This window comes from Mercenaria mercenaria, chromosome 9 (genome assembly GCF_021730395.1).
Source record: "Mercenaria mercenaria strain notata chromosome 9, MADL_Memer_1, whole genome shotgun sequence".
NCBI classification, from domain to species: Eukaryota; Metazoa; Mollusca; class Bivalvia; order Venerida; family Veneridae; genus Mercenaria; species Mercenaria mercenaria.
Window position 1 is genome coordinate 26,196,441 of NC_069369.1, and position 22,561 is coordinate 26,219,001.

The 22,561-nt window shown below is 35.4% G+C and overlaps 3 protein-coding genes and 1 long non-coding RNA gene across 4 annotated transcripts; 2 read left to right on the forward strand and 2 right to left on the reverse strand.

The window, feature by feature from the left end:
• Positions 1-5,292, forward strand: LOC123546756 (carotenoid isomerooxygenase-like). The gene is made up of 2 exons (XM_045333291.2): positions 1-269; positions 3,836-5,292. The coding sequence occupies exons 1-2, from the start codon at positions 111-113 to the stop codon at positions 5,231-5,233; spliced, it is 1,557 nt and encodes a 518-aa protein (XP_045189226.2). The 5' UTR covers positions 1-110; the 3' UTR covers positions 5,234-5,292.
• A 4,826-nt stretch (positions 5,293-10,118) lies between these two features.
• LOC123547836 (beta,beta-carotene 15,15'-dioxygenase-like) lies at positions 10,119-12,497 on the reverse strand. Its single transcript, XM_045335082.2, has 2 exons — positions 12,302-12,497; positions 10,119-11,554 (listed from the first exon to the last, which is right to left on the reverse strand). The coding sequence occupies exons 1-2, from the start codon at positions 12,446-12,448 to the stop codon at positions 10,169-10,171; spliced, it is 1,533 nt and encodes a 510-aa protein (XP_045191017.2). The 5' UTR covers positions 12,449-12,497; the 3' UTR covers positions 10,119-10,168.
• A 647-nt stretch (positions 12,498-13,144) lies between these two features.
• LOC123553819 (uncharacterized) lies at positions 13,145-15,939 on the forward strand. Its single transcript, XR_008372357.1, has 2 exons — positions 13,145-14,095; positions 15,486-15,939. It is a non-coding gene; the product is annotated as an uncharacterized LOC123553819 (long non-coding RNA).
• A 3,857-nt stretch (positions 15,940-19,796) lies between these two features.
• Positions 19,797-20,243, reverse strand: LOC128559238 (uncharacterized). The gene has a single exon (XM_053550470.1). It carries the CDS (start codon positions 20,241-20,243, stop codon positions 19,797-19,799), a length of 447 nt encoding a protein of 148 aa, XP_053406445.1.
• Positions 20,244-22,561: the final 2,318 nt, after the last annotated feature.

Below are 22,561 nucleotides of genomic sequence, written 5' to 3' on the forward strand. Positions count from 1 at the left end.
GGGCACATAGGAACCTCAGTTAACGCACGTAGGCAAAACTCTTGCAATATAAAACACTTTTGATCTATTCAAAACTGATAGGACGTTCAAATTATATCACGAACAGAAGCATGGCGCTCTGGACGTGTTTTCTAATTATATGTCTGCTTCAGGCATTGGCATTGGGCGATGTTGGATTTGACATGTTTTTCAAGACAAATCTTGCTGAAATGTCAGATTCGCCCTTAGTGTACGATAGACCGTTGCCAAGTTGGCTACGAGGCAGCCTGGTAAGAGAATATAAATTACGTTGTTCAATTTTACTTTATGGAAAATATTTAATCGACTATTTCATTTTGATTGTTTGATTTTGGTTTAACGCTGGTTTTTGACAGCTTTTCAGTTATGATCGGAAAGGCTGTCAGTGAACCAAGTACTGAACAGGACTCCGCAGAGTGTATGAGGTATGGAACAAATTACCTCAAATATGTTGTCTTCTGTCAAATTGTCGAAAACATCCGCCTCATCCGGGGATCGAACTGGTGACAGTTTGATTTAAATTATATTGTCTTACCAACTGAGTCAACCGAGCGGGCCTATCAGTCTCATACCATGTTACTTTAAGGGGCGTCAATACTTTCCATAGAAAATAATTTCAGAAAGTCTTTATCTTAAGAGTTTATGTATTATATCGTACTGTGCGTGTATACTCTTGTAAGCGCGACTAAACTTTAGCGCATATATCAGTACGTATATATGTATTGACGCTCTTGCGTCCGCTTATCAATATTATTTGGGCATCTGGAAGTGTACGGAATGAAAACGGAATCCCAGTATTGTATGGCAACTGTGCTTGTGTAATAAATACAAAATATAAAATGTAATATGAATGAAGTCTGACTAGTTGATGCACACTAGAATGGAAAATAGGAAGCAATTATGGTGGCTGATTTCTGCCATTTCGTGTGTTCGTGTCGGCGAGGCGAAATGTCGAAGTAACGAAAACACGAAAGGTCGAAATAATGCTTATTTGTTGTGTGTTCGCCTCTCGACTTTCGAGGCGAATACACGAAGTAACGAAACATTGAAGGCGAAATAACGAAATTTCAGAGGCGAACACACGCACTTTTGTATTAATCACTTTTCGTATCGGCGGGTATTAAAACTTCGTTATTTCGCCTTCAATGTTTCGTTACTTCGTGTATTCGCCTCGGAAGGCGAAAGGCGATCACACGAAAATTGAGCTGTTTTCGACCTTTCGTTACGTCGATCCGCCAACACGAACACACGACAAATGTTTCGTGTAGGGTCTGCCTTAATACACTATAATAATGGCGCAAAATGGGGCGTAATGTATATATGAATTTAACACCAGAACTGAAATACTTAAGAGTGACATGTTTTATTGCATATATAACATTTTCTATCATAAATTGAGAAGATTTATTTTGTATAAATGGTAAAACACATTATCTAGATAGCATTCAAAGTTCAGGGCGGCGTAATGATATGCCCCGTAAGCTAGGCCTGGACTGACAGAAGCTTAATGTATGTATACATTTAATACTAGTGATAAGATATCTACACAGTGACATCTTTTATGGAATATAAATTATTATCTTTCGTTTTAGGACAAATATTATTTTATAAATGGTAAAACACATTATTTAGATAGCATTTTCATTTCAGCAGCATATGTGTAATTGTTATGCGCATACCTACCGGAAGGCGAATACACGAAAGGACGAAATTGCACATTTGTCGTGTGTTCGTGTTGGCGGGTCGAAGTAACGAAAGGTCGAAAGGTCGAAAACTGCTTACTTCTCGTGTGTTCACCTTTCGACTTTCGAGGCGAATACACGAAGACACGACAAAAGAAGGGCGACAACACGAAGTTTTGATACCCGCCGACACGAAAAGTGTTTAATACAGAAGTTCGTGAGTTCGCCCCTGAAATTTCGTTATTTCGCCTTCAATGTTCAGTTACTTCGTGTATTCGCCTCGAATGTCGAAAGGCGAACACACGAAAAATAAGCAGTTTTCGACCTTTCGTGTTTTCGTATCTTCGACATTTCGACCCGCAGATACGAACAAATATGCATCATTTCGAACTTTCATGTTTTCGTTACTTTGACATTTCGCTTCGCCGACACGAACACACGAAATGGCAGAAATCTACCACTATAAGTAATTGACAAAATTTGTTAATTGTTAACCATTTAATGATATGTTCTTTGTGCACTTGTTACACTGAATATCTAGGTCATTATGAAATATAAACATAAACTTAGTATTCTTACGGCTTTTCTTAATCAAATTACGTTGAAAATATGTTTGCTCTACATTATCTGTACCACCTAAAACGGCAACAAGCCCGCCACCTTAGCTCAGTGGGAACAGCACAGGTCTATGTATCGCGGGGTCGTGAGTTCGATCCCCGGCGGGAGCATGCTCTCTGTGACGATTTGATAGAAGACATTGTGTCTGAAATCATTCGTCCTCCACATCTGATTCATGTTGGGAAGTTGGTAGTGAATTGCGGAGAACAGGTTTGCACTGGTACAGAATCCAGGAACACTGGTTAGGTAAACTGCCCGCCGTTACATAACTGAAATACAGTTGAAAAACGGCGTTAAACCCAAAACAAGCAAGTAAAACGCAACATAAAATGTTTTATACGTTTTAATTCCAAACTGTCTTTTGTCATGTATTTATTTACAGACATCCACATTTTTCCACAAACCATCGACTTGAAAATCGGCAATGGATCTACATATATAAACAAGAAGATGAAAATTTTGGGTTGTATAGTTTGATGGGAAAATTGGATACAAGAAACTTTCGGGGTGGATTAGCTGGTGGAGTGGGTACAATAGGTGATGGAAAATAGGTAACTAAGAGACGATATCAAGACTCACAAGAAACTAAACCATTGTTTTGGGGTTGGGATTTGATGGGTTGGGTGGGGTTATGGTAGGTTGGTTATGTTGCGGTAGTGGGGATGACGGAATACTAAGAGACAATATCAAGAAAAACAAGAAACTAAAATCAAGAAAAGAATATATATCGGATTAGGGGTTGGTATTATCATTGCGGAAAACATGTGTTAACATTCTTTCAATTGATTAGTGAAATAATTGATGTATGGACTTGATGGGAATCGTTACAAAATGCCGACGCCGACAGCTGTGTAAACTGATTAGCAAAATTCTTAATGGTATTCTTACACATTGCTCGTACTTATAATTGCGCGTGCATGAAAAGCGACGTCTTCATAAAGAAAGTATCCTATAGATACGTACGTGTAACTAGTGTCTATTTATGATACTTTGATTAATTTTATGCACAGTATTATATGATTTGTAGATTTGTTACATTTATCTTTGAAAAATAGCTTTGATTTGCCGTCATCTGGCATTGTCTCTAAATATAATCTTAAATGTTTTAGCAGTACTAGTATGCTTTAATACGTCTTATTCTACTTTTATTCTAAGCAGATCAGATCAAAACTAAAAAAAAATGAACACGAATACGAACTATACTTGCAGCTCAATGAAAATCATTTATCAAAGCCTAGATGAATTCGTTAACCCTTAGCCTGCTGGCGGCAAATGATTCTGCCTTTGCGACCAGTACAGACCACGGTCAGCCTGCACATCCGTGCAGTCTGATCATGGTCTGCACTGTCCGCTATTCAGTCAGTAAATATTCAGTGAACACTCCTTCCAATAATTAATGGTATTGCTCAAATTGAATGATGGACCAGTCCATTTTAGAAATTTAGCTGGCTAAAGGTTAAATATGTTTTACAATACTAATGGTTCTGTAATCTGTCAGTTTTGTGATTTTCTTACAGATACGTAATGGCGTCGGGAGGTTTGAAATTGGAAACCGTCACGTGACCACGACATTAGACGCGTACGCTAAACTTTCAAAATGGACATTCAACAACAACAGTGTGGGACCAACTACCACTTTCTCTACCAAGTTTGTCCAATCAGACTCCTATACACAGTCTGTCGCAGCCGGTGATATAAAGCCCTACATGATGCTTGCACCTGTAGAACCGCCTTTTGAGCCCTGGCAAACATTGCAATCAATGCGTTTAGGAGCTGACAACATGAACGTTAACGTCTTCAATTACGGAGGAAAGGGGAATAACAGTGAAGGTTTCGTTATCACTAGCGATTACTGGAACGTGTATGGCATAGATCCTCATACTTTGGGCACCAGGAAACCAATAAAGCCAAAAACACCTAATGCTCCTTTCTACGACAAAATGATAGTTCTCGGCTGCTCACACTCACTTCCGGAACATGGTACCAAAAACTATATAACTTTTCTGACTCTTGCCAGCGCCGTTCCTGGACTAAAAAGTAGATATTACATTTACAGAGCAACGTCAGACGAAGACCGAGAGCAAATTGCGGAGATAGAAGCCGATAAAGCGTCGTATATGCACTCTTTCGCCTTGACAAAGAACTATATGATCCTCGTAACAACTACATTATTTTTTGACCTCGAGAAAGTCTATACCACCTTCAATCCGTCAGATGCACTCCAGTATGATCCTAATGCACCGGTTGTATTCCACACTGTCAATCTCAAAACCGGATTCGTAGAGTCGTATCAAACAGAGAATTTCTTCTTTCTCCATCATATGAATTCGTTTGAAAATGAACTTGGAGAACTCGTTATAGACTTAGTTACGTACCAGAATGGTTATGCAATGAATATCATGAACCTTAAAAAGTTGGTAAATGCGACCACACGGTCATGGTTTCAACCTCCATTAATCAAAAGATTCACTTTAAACATACCAAAAAAGACAATCGATGTCAGTACCTTTGATAACCTTACACCAAATCTACCCTACACTTCCAAATTCGACTTCCCAACAATAAACGAAAATTTCAGATTTGAAAAGTATTGTTACGTCTACGGAGTAGTGTACGCTGTAAATGGCTCAGACTTCTTAGACATGGCGTTGGTGAAAAAGGACGTTTGCACCGGAAAAACGGATAAAGCTTGGTATAAGAAAGGCAGCTATTTTAACGAAGCATTTTTTGTACCACGACCGGGAGGAGTCGAGGAGGATGATGGAGTTGTTTTGGTGGACATTCTAGACACCGTCACAAAAACTTCCGCCATGGTTGTCTTCGATGCAAAAACAATGACCATAATCAGTACCGCTCAGTTGCCGACAAATAACCCATTTGGTACGCATGGGAGATTTTTCCCTGAAATAGTGTAATGATTTGTTAATGTAAATTACTGTTGTGGAAACTAGTAAAAATAAAATCCTGAATTTATTGCATATCTTTAGTTGCTAAGCAGCGACCTTTCCACAGTGCTGATAAAGGGAGATCAGTATGAATATCTTTTCTTTAACATTCTGTATGTTTACAGTGCATTATAAATGTGAGTGCACACAAATACATAGCAGAACAACTAAGCTAACGGATCAAAGATTACCTATATCCATTCCACAGGAAAAGAAGCATTTCTAATATACCAAGACAAGTAATTGGTTGAAAAGTTTAGTTTTGAGTAAAATAAAAAAGATCTGAATTTCATATCATCACTGAGTTCAGCAAAGGGATCGAGTCCCGCGTCTGCCAAGACTTTTCATTAAAAATAATTGCATAAAGTATTATTCTTATCTAAATCATTGACGTACAGAACCGTTAATACAGGGACGTACAGAACCGTTAATACAGGGACGTACAGAACAGTTAATACAGGGACGTACAGAACAGTTAATACAGGCATTGACGAAAACCAACTTGTCGTTAATATCGACAGCTATTACTCAGCTGTTACTTAACGATCTCGGAAGCCATTTTTTGTCTAAATGGAATGGCTCTGCTCTGCACTGCATGTTACTTATTCACATGAATATCCTAATCAGACTGTCGTTATGTTATCTCATTATTCAGCTCCATTATACGGCCATGGAAACTGCGGGATATATAAGACAAAATATTTTTTTCGAAAGTCATTTGGTTACATTACCAGAGCTTTTAAGATTTGTAACACAAATGCAGAGGCAATACTTTTGAATTTCTACGAAACATCTAAAACTGTAATAAAAAGTTACACTTTAAGATTAATAATTTTATATCAGAAAAGACATATGGCGTATGTGGGACTCGAACCTGTCGTTACAGAATGAGCACTGTTGCATCATTTTTCTCCACATCACACGTGTAAATGGTAAAATAACGTGTGATGTGGAGAAAAATGATGCAACAGTGCTCATTCTATAACGATAGGTTCGAGTCCCACATACGCCATATGTGTTTTCTGATATGAAATTATTATTTTTACGTGGCCATTTATATTCAAATATGTGATTTTTGCAGTTCAACAATTAACTTTTCCGAGGATATCTGTAATCCTTCTTACCTAGCTGATCTTTGATCCGCCCGCCCTAGTTGTTAAGGCTACTGATTTTTCTGTTTAAATGTTGTTCGGGAATGTAAATTCCTTGCCAGTGTCTCATTGTAAACAATTAGCGACATACTTTGATTACTGTGAAATGGTTTGTTAATGACAAAACATCCATAGTGTTCCTAATCATATAAAGTTGTGCCTAAGAAATTGCCTACCGATTCGGGGACAATTTTTCTGGTTGTTCAAATGCTCTTCATTGCTAAACTTTCCCAAATAAAAAACTTGATATCTTTATAAGTTCTTTTGCCCTTTTTAGAAAATATTTTTCTTTTTTTTTTCATGAAGGAGGACTATTTCATTTTTGGATACAGTCAAACGTACTACCATTGTAAACGATAGGCAGTATAAAATAGTGTAGGTCATTATTAGACTTACGAGGGATGTTCGAAATGAATTGCTTATTTCTATCTGGAGACTTCAAATTTCAAGTTAGCCCAAAAGGGCTCATTTCATGCCCTCGAAGTACTCCCCGTGGCTAGAAATGCAAAGTTTCAGCCAATGTATCCACTTCTTGAAGGCGTCACGGTACGCTGATTTGAGCACAGTAATAAGGTACTGATGAATGGCAGATCCAAGTGCCTGTCGGGACTGGTATTTCCGCCCAGCAAGGAATGATTTCAATTCTGGAAACAAAAAGAAATCACATGGGGCAAGGTCTGGGGAATACGGTGGGGGGAGGGGGGGGGGGATTTCGGTGCATTTTTGATGGACTCTACACCAGACTCAAATTTCTTTTTCCACCGTCGAACTGTGTCATAAGACACACAAGAAGGTCCATAAGCAGTAGAAAGTTCAGTCATCAGCTGCTTCCAAGAACAACCAAGTTTTGAGCGAGTTTTGATGTAAGCCCGTATTTCATCTTTCTTGTCGACGCTTCTACCAACCATTTTTACTACGGTGGTCAATGATTGCATGTATTCAAATGGCAAATTTTATGTCTTACACTTAGTCTAACATGTACATTTATACACCGTTGTGTAGGTATTGAATAACCCTATACAGGTAGGTATTGGTTTTTATCGTGCCCCACGTGGATATCGAGCTAGAGGACAATAAGCAATTCATATCGAACTCTCCTCGTACACATCAGTTGAGATCAAGAATTCTTGTCTACAAAGAGGAGAAAGACAACTTGAAGGTAGTAGCACACCTTACGATTTTCCTTAGGGAAGAGATAATCTAAATAAGCGCAAATTGACGTCCTACTTTGACGTCACAGTGTATGAGCGATATCTGTCTATATTGGCGTAGGAACGATCTCAATATTTGGCGGAGGGGGTGGGGAGTGGGGACGGGCCCGGCCGGTCGGATCTATGATATCATATGTGAAATAAAATGTTTCCTCTTTCTTCGTGAGCGATCTTCCTGTTGATACAATTGCAAACATTTTGATAACACTAGTTTGCTTCTTCATAACCAAAATCTGCAGGTTTTTATCACTAAGTAATTTATTTATATATATATATATATATATATATATATATATATATATATATATATATATATATATATATATATATATATATATATATATATATATATATATATCGAATAGCTTGTCCCGCAAAATGAAAAAAAAAATGTAATATTTTAAATGTAAAATATCTTTAATTGCAGAAGTCAGCAAAACTGAAGGGAGTAGAACTCGTGTACTGCTAGTCATCAAACAGCTGACACCATAATTCTAGATATGGTTACTAGTATACCAAGTTCTTGAAATTTAACAAGAGACTGAACCATTATTGAAAGACATAATGTTACTGGAACTATTTCTTTGAGTAAAGAAATATTCATACATGTATATAGTAAAAGCAACTTTTAACTACAATTTTATTACGTGTTTCTACTGATCTAGCAATTTTTAGACATTGTAACTTGACAGACCTGTTTCTGATAATTAAATACATAAATATATAATAACAAGTCATTTGGAAACATGTAACACGATCAAGCAAAATCATACATGCAGTAGCAGACTCTGTTTAATTCAGTCTTTTCGTTGATAGCACGAAATGTGCAACACCTTTCATGCCCCTAGCACCGGCTTAAGCGGAACTCCATTATCCAGAAGCAGGATCTCAAATACTGAGTCCATATACGTAGAGATCAATATGGCTGATGAAGACTTTGTTGTGACAGTTAATAACATCTGTAAAAAGATCCTTTAGAAGCATATCAAATGTGACCAAGACCAAGCAAAATAACACACTCGGTCTGATAAAGTGCAAAAATTGCTGCTAAAAGGTACTTGAAGACTGCTGTTGTGACTGCTGCTAAAAGCTGTATGAAGTCTCTTCGAAGCACAGAACACAGCCTTTCAAATATCAGCAGTGTACATTCATAAAAAGGTCATGAAATGTGCTGCATATCTCAAGTCCACTAGCACCAACTTTTGCGTAATTCCCTTATACATATTCGTAAAATGAATTTGTGGTTAGAAAGTATTAAATGTCTCCTTTACTATTTTACTATGTAAAAATTTCAAATTATAACATGTTTTTATCAGAATTTCTAGCCTTTCACTTCTTGCGAGACTACCCTTGTCTTGAAGGCAAAACTATGGGGTTGGCCATAATGCCGTGAAAACATAGTCATTTGACTGAAACACGTGATGAAATCGCTAATATTGCGTAAGAAGACGTAATATCTACTACTTTTGAAGCATATAAGGTGGCTTACATTCCTTTTTACAGTCAAGCATCAATAAAGCTTATATTTGGCATGAAAATGGCCTTTACCAGGCGGGAAAATGGTACTAAACGTTGATACATTATCCAGAAGTATCAGAAGATACTGAGTCTAACAACGAGGAGATATCTGACGTCCGCCACATGTTACTTAAAGACTGATGCTGTGAACGCAACCAAGTGTAGAAATCTCGTTTTTCACTGCGTCCGTGAAAGGTAATGAAGAACTGTGCAACACCTCTCACTTTCCCTATCTCCGACTTAATATATTCTAATCTATCATTTTTCCTTGATTTTGTTTGTAATAGAAATATAATAAATTAATAATATTATCATTATGATACGTTTGTCTTATAATATAGGACAAAACAAATTTATTGGCGTAGGTCTCTCTCTAATAAAGGCGCGAATACTTCGGAGTCAATGGACTGTTATCACCTATTAATAATCTGTATGTAATACTTTAAACATTTTTTTTTCAAAAAGAAAACAAAGCCATTAATTTAATCAGAATAAATAAAACTGAAGGTAACAGCTATTTAGTATCAATATTCATTATTCATTAACAGTCATGTTTAAGTACATGTTAGGACAATTCATTTAAATAAACTTTGTAATACGTGTCACACGCATTAAACAGCATACTTTACGGACTTCAAGGTGGGTTATAGTAATGAAAATTATGTTGCCTTGGTCTCATTAAATTGAAGGGATTGTGAGAGGAGGTGTGGCACATTTCAGAACCTCTTAAGAACAGACTCAATCAAACCTTGCTTGCGTTCTATATTTCGAAACGACTTTCTTCTAGATTTTATTATCTTATTTATAAAGAAAATACAACACTTTCCAAATATTAAAAAGACGAAGTTGATACAATCATTGCCAAGAGAAAATATTTATACTTTATGGAATGTCGACGGAAACGCATGTACAGATACAAGATATTAAATGTTTATGGAAAAATGAATCAAAAACGAATACCTTTTTTTTATTTTAACTAGTATGAATAGTAATCAAAAGGTAGCAGTGCATGGCAGTTCATAATGCTAGATTATGTAATCGAAGAAGCGCCCGTGTGTACCGAAGGGAAGATTATGTGGTAGTTTTGCCGAATTCATTGGTGTCAGATCGGTAGCATTGAAGATAGTAAAGTTGGTGCTTTTCGTGGTCATATCAAGGACCGGTAGAACTAATATCCCATCATCCTCTCGACTTCCTCCCGGTGCAGGTATGAAATAGGGTTCGGCCAAGTATTCTCCAGCTTGTGTATACGTCTTGTCATTTCCAGAACAGAAGTCTTTTTTAACAATTGCCATATGAAGAAAATCTTTATGGTCATAGTTATACGCAATGCCGTACGAATAACAATATTTCTTAGACCTATAGTTCTCGTTTATAGTTGGGAAGTCGAAAGCATTGACAAAAGCCATGGATGCATTACCAGATTCGAATATATGTACGTTAACTTCACCGCTCTCAAGATCAAGTGTGTACCTTTTCAGAATTGGTATTGAAGAATTAGCTCTTTTAACGGGGTCATGGAGACTGCTCATTTCCATCTGATGTAGACCTCCAGTGTCTTTGAATGTGCAAACGTCTATAATTACTTCATTACTGAATAAATCCGATTCATAAGCGTTGACGACATGGAGAAAGAACATGTTCTCTGTTTTGAGTGTTTTTACTTGCCCAGTTTTCAAATTGATTGCATATAATTTTGTAACGTCTGTACTTATCCATTCAAAAGCATCCAGGGGTCTGAAGTCTTTCAGCATGCCGAGTGGATTCACGTAAAACGGAACAGCAAACAATACAGCATAATGTTCTGTAACCGCAAAGGAATGCATGTACGACGCCTTGTCAACTTCTATAGTAGCTATTGGCTGCCTTTCACTTGAAGACTTAGTCCTTGTTAAAATAAGTTTGCTTTTCTGCCCTGGAATTGGCGTAGCCGCGGATACAAATGTGAGATAGTTATCTGTGCCGTATTCCGGAAGTGGATGCGCTGAGCCTAGGACTATGGCTTGGTCAAGCCCGGCAGTTGTGTTTGGTACAGGTGGATGAACTCCTTTTAGAGTAACAAGAGAATAAGGGTCAATCGTGTACAAATTCCAGTAGTCGCTCACAATAACAAAATCTATTCCCTTGCCGCCAAAGTTGAATATGTTTACGTCCATGTTATCTGGACCATTCTTGAAAGATTCCAGTTCTTTTACAATATCAAATGGTGGTACAACTTCATCAAGCATTAAATATGGTGCAATGTCATTTGTAGCCAAAGATAGGTTGTATGAGTCGGAATAAACCATCCTCGTGCTGTAGTATGCTGAACCATTTCCAGGGAACCTCCAGCTGGCAAGTTTGGCAAACCCATCTAGTGCGTTTGTGTATTTTCTATTACCAATTTCAAAGCGCCCTACGCCATTTCTCATCTGCAAATAAAAATTGTTACTTAGTGTTATGGAGTAGCCAGTATAGAATACTATCATGGTGATTTAAGATCTATCCTTGTATATACCTTGTTTTATTTGCATTCGAAGCTTAAATATGACTTTAATCGTTTCTTATACATGTACATGAAATAATTATATATCCTTTAAGGAATTATAAAACAGTTAAACTTACTACCCGCCTATCAAACCTCTTTCGAACGATGCGGTTTTATAGCACTTTATTAACTCCCATATAATTTAATTCTGACACAATCATTCAGCGTATGCCTTTTTTGATAAATACATATTTTGCAAGCTTATGTAGCTGACATAAATAAAATTTACTTATTACATTACTATCATAAAAAATCTGATCATTGTTACACTGGATAGCACATTTTTGACAGGTCTATCGCACAAGATTTACTCGTAATGCTCGATTTAATACGGTCTTTTATTTGTAATGACCAGTAAATTCAAATGCTCCGCAATAAAAAGAATGCAAACGCTGAGTACAGCTTTCTCCAGCCAAGTGAGATTATTTAATAAACATATAGGACCCCATTTGATTATACATTTTAAAGTGATCATGAAATAAATTGTCGATGTTTTCCGATCTATCTATGGCTTTTACGACATATCATGGATCAATAACATGCCCGGTGTGAAACGAAGGGCACGTATTCATTCTTTAAAACCTATACAAAGAACACTTTTTTTCAGCGAAAATATATTAAATTTACTCACCATAGTTCCTTTAAGCCATGACGGTAACGGTTTGTCGAAATATATAGGCACATTCTGTAACTCTTCAAGATTTGTCGAGAACAAGATGTCTGCAACTTCGTCAGCATTAATCGTAAAAATCAAACAGAAAATCGTCAGAACCTTCATTGTTGCGAGAGCAGTACTTCAAACATTAGTCTGGACAATTTATCTCTGAGCGTGGTCCATATCAAGTTCATTGTGTCCTTGTATAAATTTATTGTATAATGATAGTCTGTGTCCTATACACCTGGCACTACTGTGTCCACTACTGTGTCGAGGTCAATATGTGAGTTTGTTATCAAAACCTAAAAGTGGTCAATGACGAAATCCATGGTCAGCAAAAAGTTCAGGTGAGTAAAGCGATCGTAACGTAAGTGTCTACCGTGAATAACATTCATATCATCCCAGAACACGTTAACAATGTACTATAGTGCTTGCCTTTGTATTTCTGTCATTTCTTCTAAGTTTTGGTCAAACGTCGTGGGTCCCTTTAGAGGGAATTTCATTTTGTCGGTGTGCCGATTTGTAACATATTAGTTTCTATTTTGTTAAGCAGCTATTTTTCCATATCTACCTCTGAATTTCATATCGGGTGTAGCATGTTTTTTATCCATGCCAGCTTTGTCAAATTTATTCAGGCTTTTGAACAATTCATAATATTCGTGTAATATCAATGTGTGTAGATACGTATGTAACAAGAAGGTTAGTAGCTTTGCATCGAGAAATATGCACTCGTTCTTTATCCAGATAATAACACTTTCCTAAAGTTGCGCAGAACTCGTGCGTATTTCTTGATACAAAGATACTAACCTATAGATACAGATTTATTGAAAAATAAATATATTTATGCAAGTACGGGACGGTACGGGTTTTAATATTATTCAATTGCGGAGCACGAAAAGCTTACGCGCAAATTATCAAGAACTTCAAAATTGTCAATAGAAGAGGTTCTAGCACGTACAGTTCTGGTGTTTTACTACAATTTGATGTCCAACACAATGTAATGTTATGCTGCAGACATCGCCGTAGTGTACAACACTGGACAATCGTATTTGTATGGTTTTAATTTTCTTTATTCGTACTCGGTCATTTTCGACCCAGTAATATAGTTTACTTGGTGCTAGAGATGTCTTTGCTGTTCATGGGAGATTCTCATAGAGCTCAATTTCTGGCGTATATTTATAAACTGCAAAGATATGATTTACTTAATATTGATTCGGCAATTGACGTGAAGTTCTGTGGAATTAGTGGCGGTTGTTTAACAAACTCGAACCATGTCCTGTTCTTTCAAGATTGATTAGTGAAGCATCGTCCTGACTATGGTGTCATGTTCATTGGTGGTAACGATATTGATTAACCAGGCTCTACTGCATTAAATGCAGAGACCATAGCATTACGAAATGTTTCAATTGCTAAGCTTTTCTTACGTTGCTACAATCCGAAACATATCTTTTTTGCCAATTTATTCTAAGGCAACACACCCGCCACATCCCAGCGTACATACACAATGATTTTATTACTGAGAAAAGCAAACAGGGTGTTTAAGCAAGAACTTGGAATACTTAACGTACTGGAATTTGAAAGGAATGAAACATTCTAATGCTAACATTTTACAGATAGATGGTGTTCATTTCAACAACCTGGGATTTGAAATTTTTCCACAATGTGAGAGAAATGATTTTGAAATGCATTGCAGATATGTAATTCACACATGTACTGGAAGATACTGTATTCTAATTGGTGGCACATTTGTATCTATATTATCAAATAACAGTAAGTATAGACATAGTAAGTATATTAGCCGTCATATATGATAGAACCAAACCCATATGGGGTCCATTTCAGTTAGATAAACAAGACTTCCTGCAGGTTTATGAACATGGCAGATCTTGTATATCACAAATTTTCTGTCCATTTGTGGTAAAAGACTAAATGTAGTTAAATGGACTAATAGAATTATAAAGTCTAAACACATTGTCTGTATTTGTTTACATAGTTTAAATGTAGTTAAATGGTCTACTAGAATTATAAAATCTAGACACATTGTCTGTATTTGTTTATATTCTGTTCCACTATATAAATAATGGTTACAGGCAAGTAATCTGCAGTCAAATACACCGCAATTTGTCAAATGGGCAACAAAATATGATCGTTTTTGACAGCTGTCTACATTTATGTAATCAAATGGGCTGCATGGAGTCAAATGGGTTACTAAGTCTATGTTACTCAGATATTTTGTCCATATTGATGTAGTCAAATGGACTACAGTGTAGTCAGATGGACTTCTTTTGTATAGTCACATGGACTATATGTAGTCATATGGACTACTTTATTTAGTCGATGGATTATTTTTACTGTATGGCTAAACACAGGTGACTGCCATACACTTGTAAAATGTTACAAGAAGACATTGTTGTAAATACAGTATTATCTCGTGGAAGTTGATCTTTACATGCTCTTTTAGTAAGTATAGATATAGTAAGTATATTAGCCTGTCATATATGATAGAACCATTTCAGTTAGATAAACAAGACTTTCTGCAGGCTTATGGACATGGCAGATCTTGTATATCACAAATTTTCTGCCCGTTTGTAGTAAAAGACTAAATGTAAGTAACTGGACTAATAAAATTAGTCTAAACAGATTGTATTTGTTTATACGTTTGTGGCCGATTAGTTAAATGGTCTACTAGAATTATAAAATCTAGACACATTGTCTTTATTTTCTTATATTCTGTTCCATTATATAAATAATGGTTACAGACAAATAATCTGTAGTCAAATACACCGCAAGTTGTCAAATGGACAACAAAAAATGATTGTACTTGACAGCTGTCTACATTTATGTAGTCAAATGGGCTACTAAGTCTATGTTACTCAGATATTATGTCCGTATTGATGTAGTCAAATGGACTATAGTGTAGTCAAATGGACTACTTTGTATAGTCAGATGGACTTCTTCGTATAGTCAAATGGACTATATGTAGTCATATGGACTACTTTATTTAGTCGATGGATTATTTTTACTGTATGGTTAAACACAGGATGACTGCCATACACTTGTAACATGTTACAAGAAGAGATTGTTGTAAATACAGTATTTCTCGTGGAAGTTGATCTTTACATGCTCTCGTATATGGTTTTCTATTTCATATGCCACCAAGACAGCGAAGGCTGCTGCAGCTGGGGAAGCTGCTAAAACCGAACGAAGAACAAACCAAATTGAGCAGGTTTCAGAAGCTAACACATCCAATTTATCAGAAAAAGACTTGAACACAATTATATCAAATGTTGTTCCTGCTGTCACACAAGGTATGTTGTAGGTTTTAAAAGACTTGAAGGTACTACCGCCTGACTATTCAGAACCAAAACTTCGGAAAAGAACAGATACCTTTGGAATCCACACAAAGCACTTCAACATCTGCTCCAACACCAACTTTGCCAGCTTCAGTTATGAATCAAAATTCTGCCACATTTTGCATCCACTTTTTCTTGGTATTGATGAAAAAATCAAAGCTAAGATTGTATCAGATCAGTTTGTGGAGTTAGATTCCATATAAAATAAAGGTGATTATCAATATCATTTAGTCGAAAATGGCAGTGGGGAACTCTCGTTCACAGACACCCAACATCTGCTGCTACTTTAATGAAACATTGCGACACAGTTCGTAAACTTGCAAAGCAATCGGGGGATTCCGCTGCCATTTTTACGATAGACAATTCAGTCTCTTAAAAGAAGCAAGATTGGCTTCGATTTCATATGGGGAAATCGATACCCAGTTATACACGCAGGCACTGGTCATGGGGTTAATTAAACCAAAACAAAAACAGTCTTTTCTTGGCGCAAGATCCCACCCAAACAACCCGTGCTTTGATTTTAACAACGGGTCTAGTGCCAGAAAATCGTGCATCTTTCAGCACAGATGTCAAAAGTGCCCCGGTCCTCATGGACGAATTGTGTGTTTTTAAAAAGGTGCAATCAAATTTCAAGTCAAAGAACTGATAACGTAACCCTATGCATGGTGCCTGCAGTCTTAAATAAGGCTACTTTTCATATTGTTACACCAATTAATTCTGATAACCTACGATACTGGCTCCAAAGTACGACTTGGAATTAACTGAATATTTGATGAATGGCTTCACAAAGGGCTTTAAAATACCTTTTACAGGTACTCATTCTAATAAATTTCCTGGGAATTTGAAATCTGCGACTGAAAATTTAGAGGGCATAAAATCACTGTTTGAAATTGATGCGGGTCATGTTCCGGGTCCTTTGAATGAACCACCTTTTAGCAACTTTATGACCTCAACTCTGGGTTTAGTACCAAATCAGGAACCCAGTGAATTTCGTGGAATACATTATTTATCATTTCCAGAAGTCAATCTGTTAAGGCTGAAATCCCATCAGAATTGTGTTTTGTTCAATATCAAAATATTGATGATGCAGTAGAACTTGGGAAAACTATTGGACCTGGTGCGCTTCTGTCAAAATTTATGTCCAAAATGCATTTGAAATCATTCCAGTTCAGTTGTAGACTTGGTAAATAAACAAACATCTCAGGACCTAAGTATTATATGCCTGGTCAAAAGATTAGTTCTACAATGTTTGAAATATAACTTTTTGTTTTAAGACACGCATTTTAAAAGCATTGAAAGGTTATCATAATTTAGTTCCTAAAACAGACACACGTTTGCCAGTTGCATAACTTAATACGGTCAATGGACATAGTTTGCAATTCGCAATTTCTACGTATACTGCTAACAGCCATTTGTTTATTGACCTTTCATGTTTTCTTTCGAGTTGGAGAATTTACTTCTTCCTCTCCCGACTCGTAGATTATAGTAGTAGAACATGTATATATAACATTCAATCGAACTAAATAGCTTTGACTTGGTTCTGAAAAGCTATAAATATAGTCGAGGCAAGACCCATAAACTGCATATATCATGTTGTCACTATGAATTAGGTATGTGCTCATTGCATGCATTGTACTCGCATTATACATTAAGTAACGCTCCACCTGGCCCACTATTTTCGTTTTTGATAATCATCCAGTGACAAGATATTTCTTTTGTACCAAGCTTCAAATGTCACTCACTCGGTTAGGTTATAGTAATGACTTTTACAAAGGTCATAGTTTCCGCATTGGTGCGGCATTGCAAAGAGGTTTATGGGGAGTTTCAGAAGAAAAAATCGATCTTTTGGCAGTTGGTTTTCAAACGCTTATAAAAAGTATATTCGCATTCCTATGGGAGAAAAATTAGATGGGGTCCAAGCTCCAATAATATAGGTACATCATGGTCACAAATGTGATGGGGTCAAGGGTCTCTCACCTTGTGATTATCATGTTAACGAGTATTCTTCAGTTATCCTCTTAAGACAAATATCAGTATTGGATTTTAGAAGTCATACACCTTTGTTTGGGGTGGATCATTTTTATCAAGTTAATATCTAGTTTTCTTATGTTTGTAATTCTTATTGCTAATGGTGCGATGGGATCATGGGACTCTCGCACTTATGTTATCATGTTACATGTACACAAAGTTTATTAGTAGGCAATTTTGCATGTTTTCATGAGTTACTGATATTTTGCTTGTGTGATGGTGCCAAGGGATGCTCGCCTCTTTTTGTCATGTTAAATATACTTGTACCATTGTCTACAATTTCTGCATGCTAGAGGATGTAACACTTCAACAAGTATTCTTCTGTTATCCTCTTAAGACAAATATCAGTATTGGATTTTAGAAACCATACACCTTTGTTTGGGGTGGATTATTTTATCAAGTTAATATCTAGTTTTCTTATGTTTGTAATTCTTATTGCTAATGGTGCGATGGGGTCATGGGTCTCTCGCACTTAAGTTATCATTTTACATGTACATAAAGTTTATTAGTAGGCAATTTTCTAATATTTTGCTTGTGTGATGGTGCCAAGGGATTCTTATATTCTATTTTGTCATGTCAAATATACATGTACCATTTTCTACAATTTCTGCATGTTAGAGAGTGTAACACGTTAACAAGTATTCTTCTGTTATCCTCTTAAGAAAAATATCAGTATTGGATTTTACAACTCATACACCTTTGTTTGGGGTGGATTATTTTTATCAAGTTAATATCTAGTTTTCTAATATTGTAATTCTTATTGATGATTGTTATCAAGTAAATATTTAGTTTTCTTATGTTTATAATTCTTATTGCTAATGGTGCGATGGGGTCATGGGTCTCTCGCACTTATTTTATCATGTTACATAAAGTTTAATAGTAGGCAATTTTGCATGTTTTTATGAGTTACTGATACTTTGCTTGAGTGATGGTGCCAAGGGTTTCTCACCTCTATTTTGTCATGTTAAATATACCATTTTCTACAATTTCTGCATGTTAGAGGGTGTATCACAACACATGAGTAAGCTGTTGATAAATAAATGATACACTCACTTTCTTCGGATGGGGTTATTGCTAATAACTTAATAAATGGAATCCATTTATTATGTTTTTGCAATATGTGGCATAAAGGTTAGATCCCCACCTTTGATGATGCATATCAACTGTTAATATTTGTCTTTTCTTGATAAAATTAGTCACCTATCACATATTATGTATGATGCTGTAACAGAACCATTTATTGTTAATTGTGTTTTCAAATTCGTCATTTAGATATTAAATGACAGATTTCAATCAAAGATACGTGTTGGGTTTTGATTTGATTTACTACATCATCAAACAGAGCTCATAAAGTGAGTGTAAGATATATACCTTGGTTATATGGAGCTAATGCTACGGAGCTTGCATAAATATTATTATTTGCATTACAATGATTCATTTACCTGTGCACATAAAATGAAATATTATTTTTGTAAAACTTTGTTAGAAAAAAAATTATGGACACTGACTCCAGGAATCCACTGACACAGCTTGTTAAACTTACAACTAATGAATTATTATTATACCATATTTGTATAGCACTCTTTTCATACAAAAGAATATACAATGTACGTTCAATAGTGCTTAACAATAGAATGGACATACATGTACAATATATAGTTATAAAAATAAAAGCAATAATACGGATCAATTCTGCAAATTCAGATGCGTGTTTAAAATAATTAAATAATAATTAAAATGATTAAATGCTAAACACAGGTTACTAACATGAAAATTAAAACAATACCGCACTTGCAATATATCTATGCATAAAACTACGAATAGCGCAATTTGTCTGGTTAAACACAGATTACATCTAAAACAGTTTTATACAGAAAACAACACTGAAGTGTTTAAAATACGATTCATAATGAGACTAAGAAAATAATTAAGAAGTTGGTAAGCTGACACAGTCACAGTCAGATTATCACATGTGCATTGTCACTGTCCATAGTATTTTACAAATAAATGTGTTTTTAACGATATTTTTAATTATGAGAGTATTCCACAGTTTCTTATGTCATGTCATTGGGTAGAGCATTCCACAATCATTATCTTGGTGCAGCATGTCGGAAACTTCTGTCACCGTATTTTACAGTACGTGATTTTTGCCCAACAAATAAATTTGAATTTTGTGATCTTAAATTTCTTGAAGGTCTGTATGTATCAAGCATGTCCTTGGTGTACTTAGGGGCTTGATCATGAAGAGCTTTATAGGTGTGGGCCAAGATCTTAATCTCCACTCTGTATGGTACAGGAATCCAATGTAGTTCTTTAAGCACTGGTGTTATGTGCTGGTTACGGCGTGTCCTCGTAATTATACGTGCAGCTGCATCTTGACCGTTCTGAAGTTTGTTTAAACAAGACCTTGGAATGCCATACAAAAGTCCATTACAGTAGTCAAGACGTGAGATAACCAGGTAGTTTACTAGCGACCTTGTGGCATATCGGAGGTGGTGTAGTCCCTTATATGAAGCATGGCTATGCATGCATGACATTTTGAATTAAAATGAAATTTACTTGTTCATGACAGTAAGAATGGAAAAATGTATTAGAAAATATGTGAATCAATTTAATTACACCTTTAAACATTTCAATAAAAAAATCCGAAGCCGATATGGCAGAGAAAAGTTTAGCCTCATATCAAAGATGATATTAGTTAAATGCATGTGCAAAAAAAACAAACGAATAAATAGGAAAATAGAAAAGTGAAAATACGTTATATGATAAATATATGTATGTAAATACATACCAACAAAGAGAAAGAAATGGCAATTATGGTCACAAAAAGGAAAGACATAGATAAAATGATCTTAAAAAATCTTCATGAGGATTCGAACGCTTATACAAAACAAAAAAAAATGGGCAGCTAAACTGAAAGCAATAGTGATATTACTTTTCTAGTTATGTCCAAGCAATATTAAGCTGCGTTTTTTTTATCAGTTATCATGAAATTGGCGCCTCCTCACATATGCGCGGGAATCACGTTATCATTGTGGATTAGTATTTCTAATGTTATAAACAGTCAAACAGTCAAAATTGTCTATAACTATAGATAAATAAGACTAAGGATGAACGCTTTGATGCCTGGAACATCGAGAAGCCGTCATTTTCAATCGAATATTTTTCCGTATCAAATGGGATATGAATACAGGATTTTGTTTTCGTTAGTGAAATACAAAGTCATCTGTATTTGAGACATAAAATTCGTAGGTATTAGGTATGTGTGTGTGTGTGTGTGGGGGGGGGGGGGGGGGGGGGGGGGTGAAGGTGGCAATAAGATCTACCAGACTTTTTTTCATAGGTACCAAATTGTTCGGCAGGACCAAGTTTTAAATCAATTTAAATGTACCAAACAGTTTTGATCTGTTCTGAAAGTCTCTCAGTGTTTTCTTAAATAGTATTTTGTAACACTGATGTTTTTTTACTCCAAAATAGGTATGTTTAGCTAATTTGCATAAAATTAACCACTACCACAACCAACGTCTCAGGAAACAAGATACCACTAAAATTTGATAAAATGATATAATTAATTGTTATCAATAAAATAAAATTGTGTGAGCTATATTGTTTGGAAATGTAGTTTTAACACCTTTATGAAGGAGGAGTCAGTATGTAACATACTTTACACATGTTAAGTTACCATTTCAATAACCTTGTTTTATTACATCAATTATTTAGAAAATATAGATTAGACAGTTTTGATTTGGTCTTAATGTCTCTCAGTGTTTTCTAGAATAGTATTTTGTTACTCCGAAGGTAAATATGCTTTTCTTTGTTAGGTATTTCAGCTAATTTGCATAAAATTAATCTATGCTAAAACAGACATCTCTGGAAACAAGATATAATCAAAACTGAACAGCATGATGAAATAAACTGTGATCAATAAACGTGTGTTATTTGAGCTATATTATATGAAAATATAGTGTAAATACTTATTTGAAGGAGGAATCTGTTTGTAACATACTTTACACATCTTACGTTACCATTCCAGTAATCGTGTGTTATTGTATCGTTATTTTCTCAGAAAATAGTAGAGAAATATTTAGTTATCAAGTAATATTAAATACTATTACAAAATAGTATAGTTCCATACTTCTCAAGCAATGAGATTTTTTTCCATAACGGCGCTTTAAAGTACGTTACCGCTGTATTTTGCTGTATTTAGAAATATGTAGGAAGAAATTTGAATTATTGTTATCAATATTATGATATCATTAATTTGTTAAAACTTTAAAGTATCAATTCTAACATTCTTTCTTTACCTTTGTCAACCAAGAAATCATCTGAAACATTTATTACACATTCAATGTTCCTTTTTCATTTTGAATTAATGCATCTATCAGTTCAATTTTACTAATATCAGTTTTTTAATTATGTTGTTCTTTTATTTGATGGTTTCAATATTGTTGTCAATAATTACATTTTACATTGATTATGTATTTTTATGTATATATCCTGTATATATTAATTATGTATAAATCCCTGCTAACATCCATACACTGATAATAGGGTTACAATTTGGGGCTGCCTTTCATGGAAAATGTTTTTTGATGGAATGTTTATCTTGTTTTGTTTGATGGTGAAGTGTATCTATGCAGTTATTTACGTGAGAAATAAAGCATTTTGGCTTTGAGTTTCAGAAAAACATGCATTGTATTGAGATATTTATGGGCTTATTAATAAAATATTCACTGTTGAAAAGCAGCACTGAACAAAAACTAAAAAAAAAAAAAACAAGATGAAATATTCAGGTAGTTTAAGTTATCTTTAGATTTAAACTTACGAAACTGAAAAAAGGCTGTCAAGAATGTGA

What these genes read in the sequence shown, in the direction of transcription:
- LOC123546756 (XM_045333291.2), top strand. Translation starts at nt 111, where the DNA reads ATGGCGCTCTGGACGTGTTTTCTAATTATATGTCTGCTTCAGGCATTG. An exon ending in GTTGGCTACGAGGCAGCCTG is followed by an intron (nt 270 to 3,835) that starts GTAAGAGAATAT and finishes ATTTTCTTACAG; the next exon opens with ATACGTAATGGCGTCGGGAG.
- LOC123547836 (XM_045335082.2), bottom strand. Translation starts at nt 12,448, where the DNA reads ATGAAGGTTCTGACGATTTTCTGTTTGATTTTTACGATTAATGCTGAC. An exon ending in CATGGCTTAAAGGAACTATG is followed by an intron (nt 11,555 to 12,301) that starts GTGAGTAAATTT and finishes TTTTATTTGCAG; the next exon opens with ATGAGAAATGGCGTAGGGCG.
- LOC128559238 (XM_053550470.1), bottom strand. Translation starts at nt 20,243, where the DNA reads ATGTCATGCATGCATAGCCATGCTTCATATAAGGGACTACACCACCTC.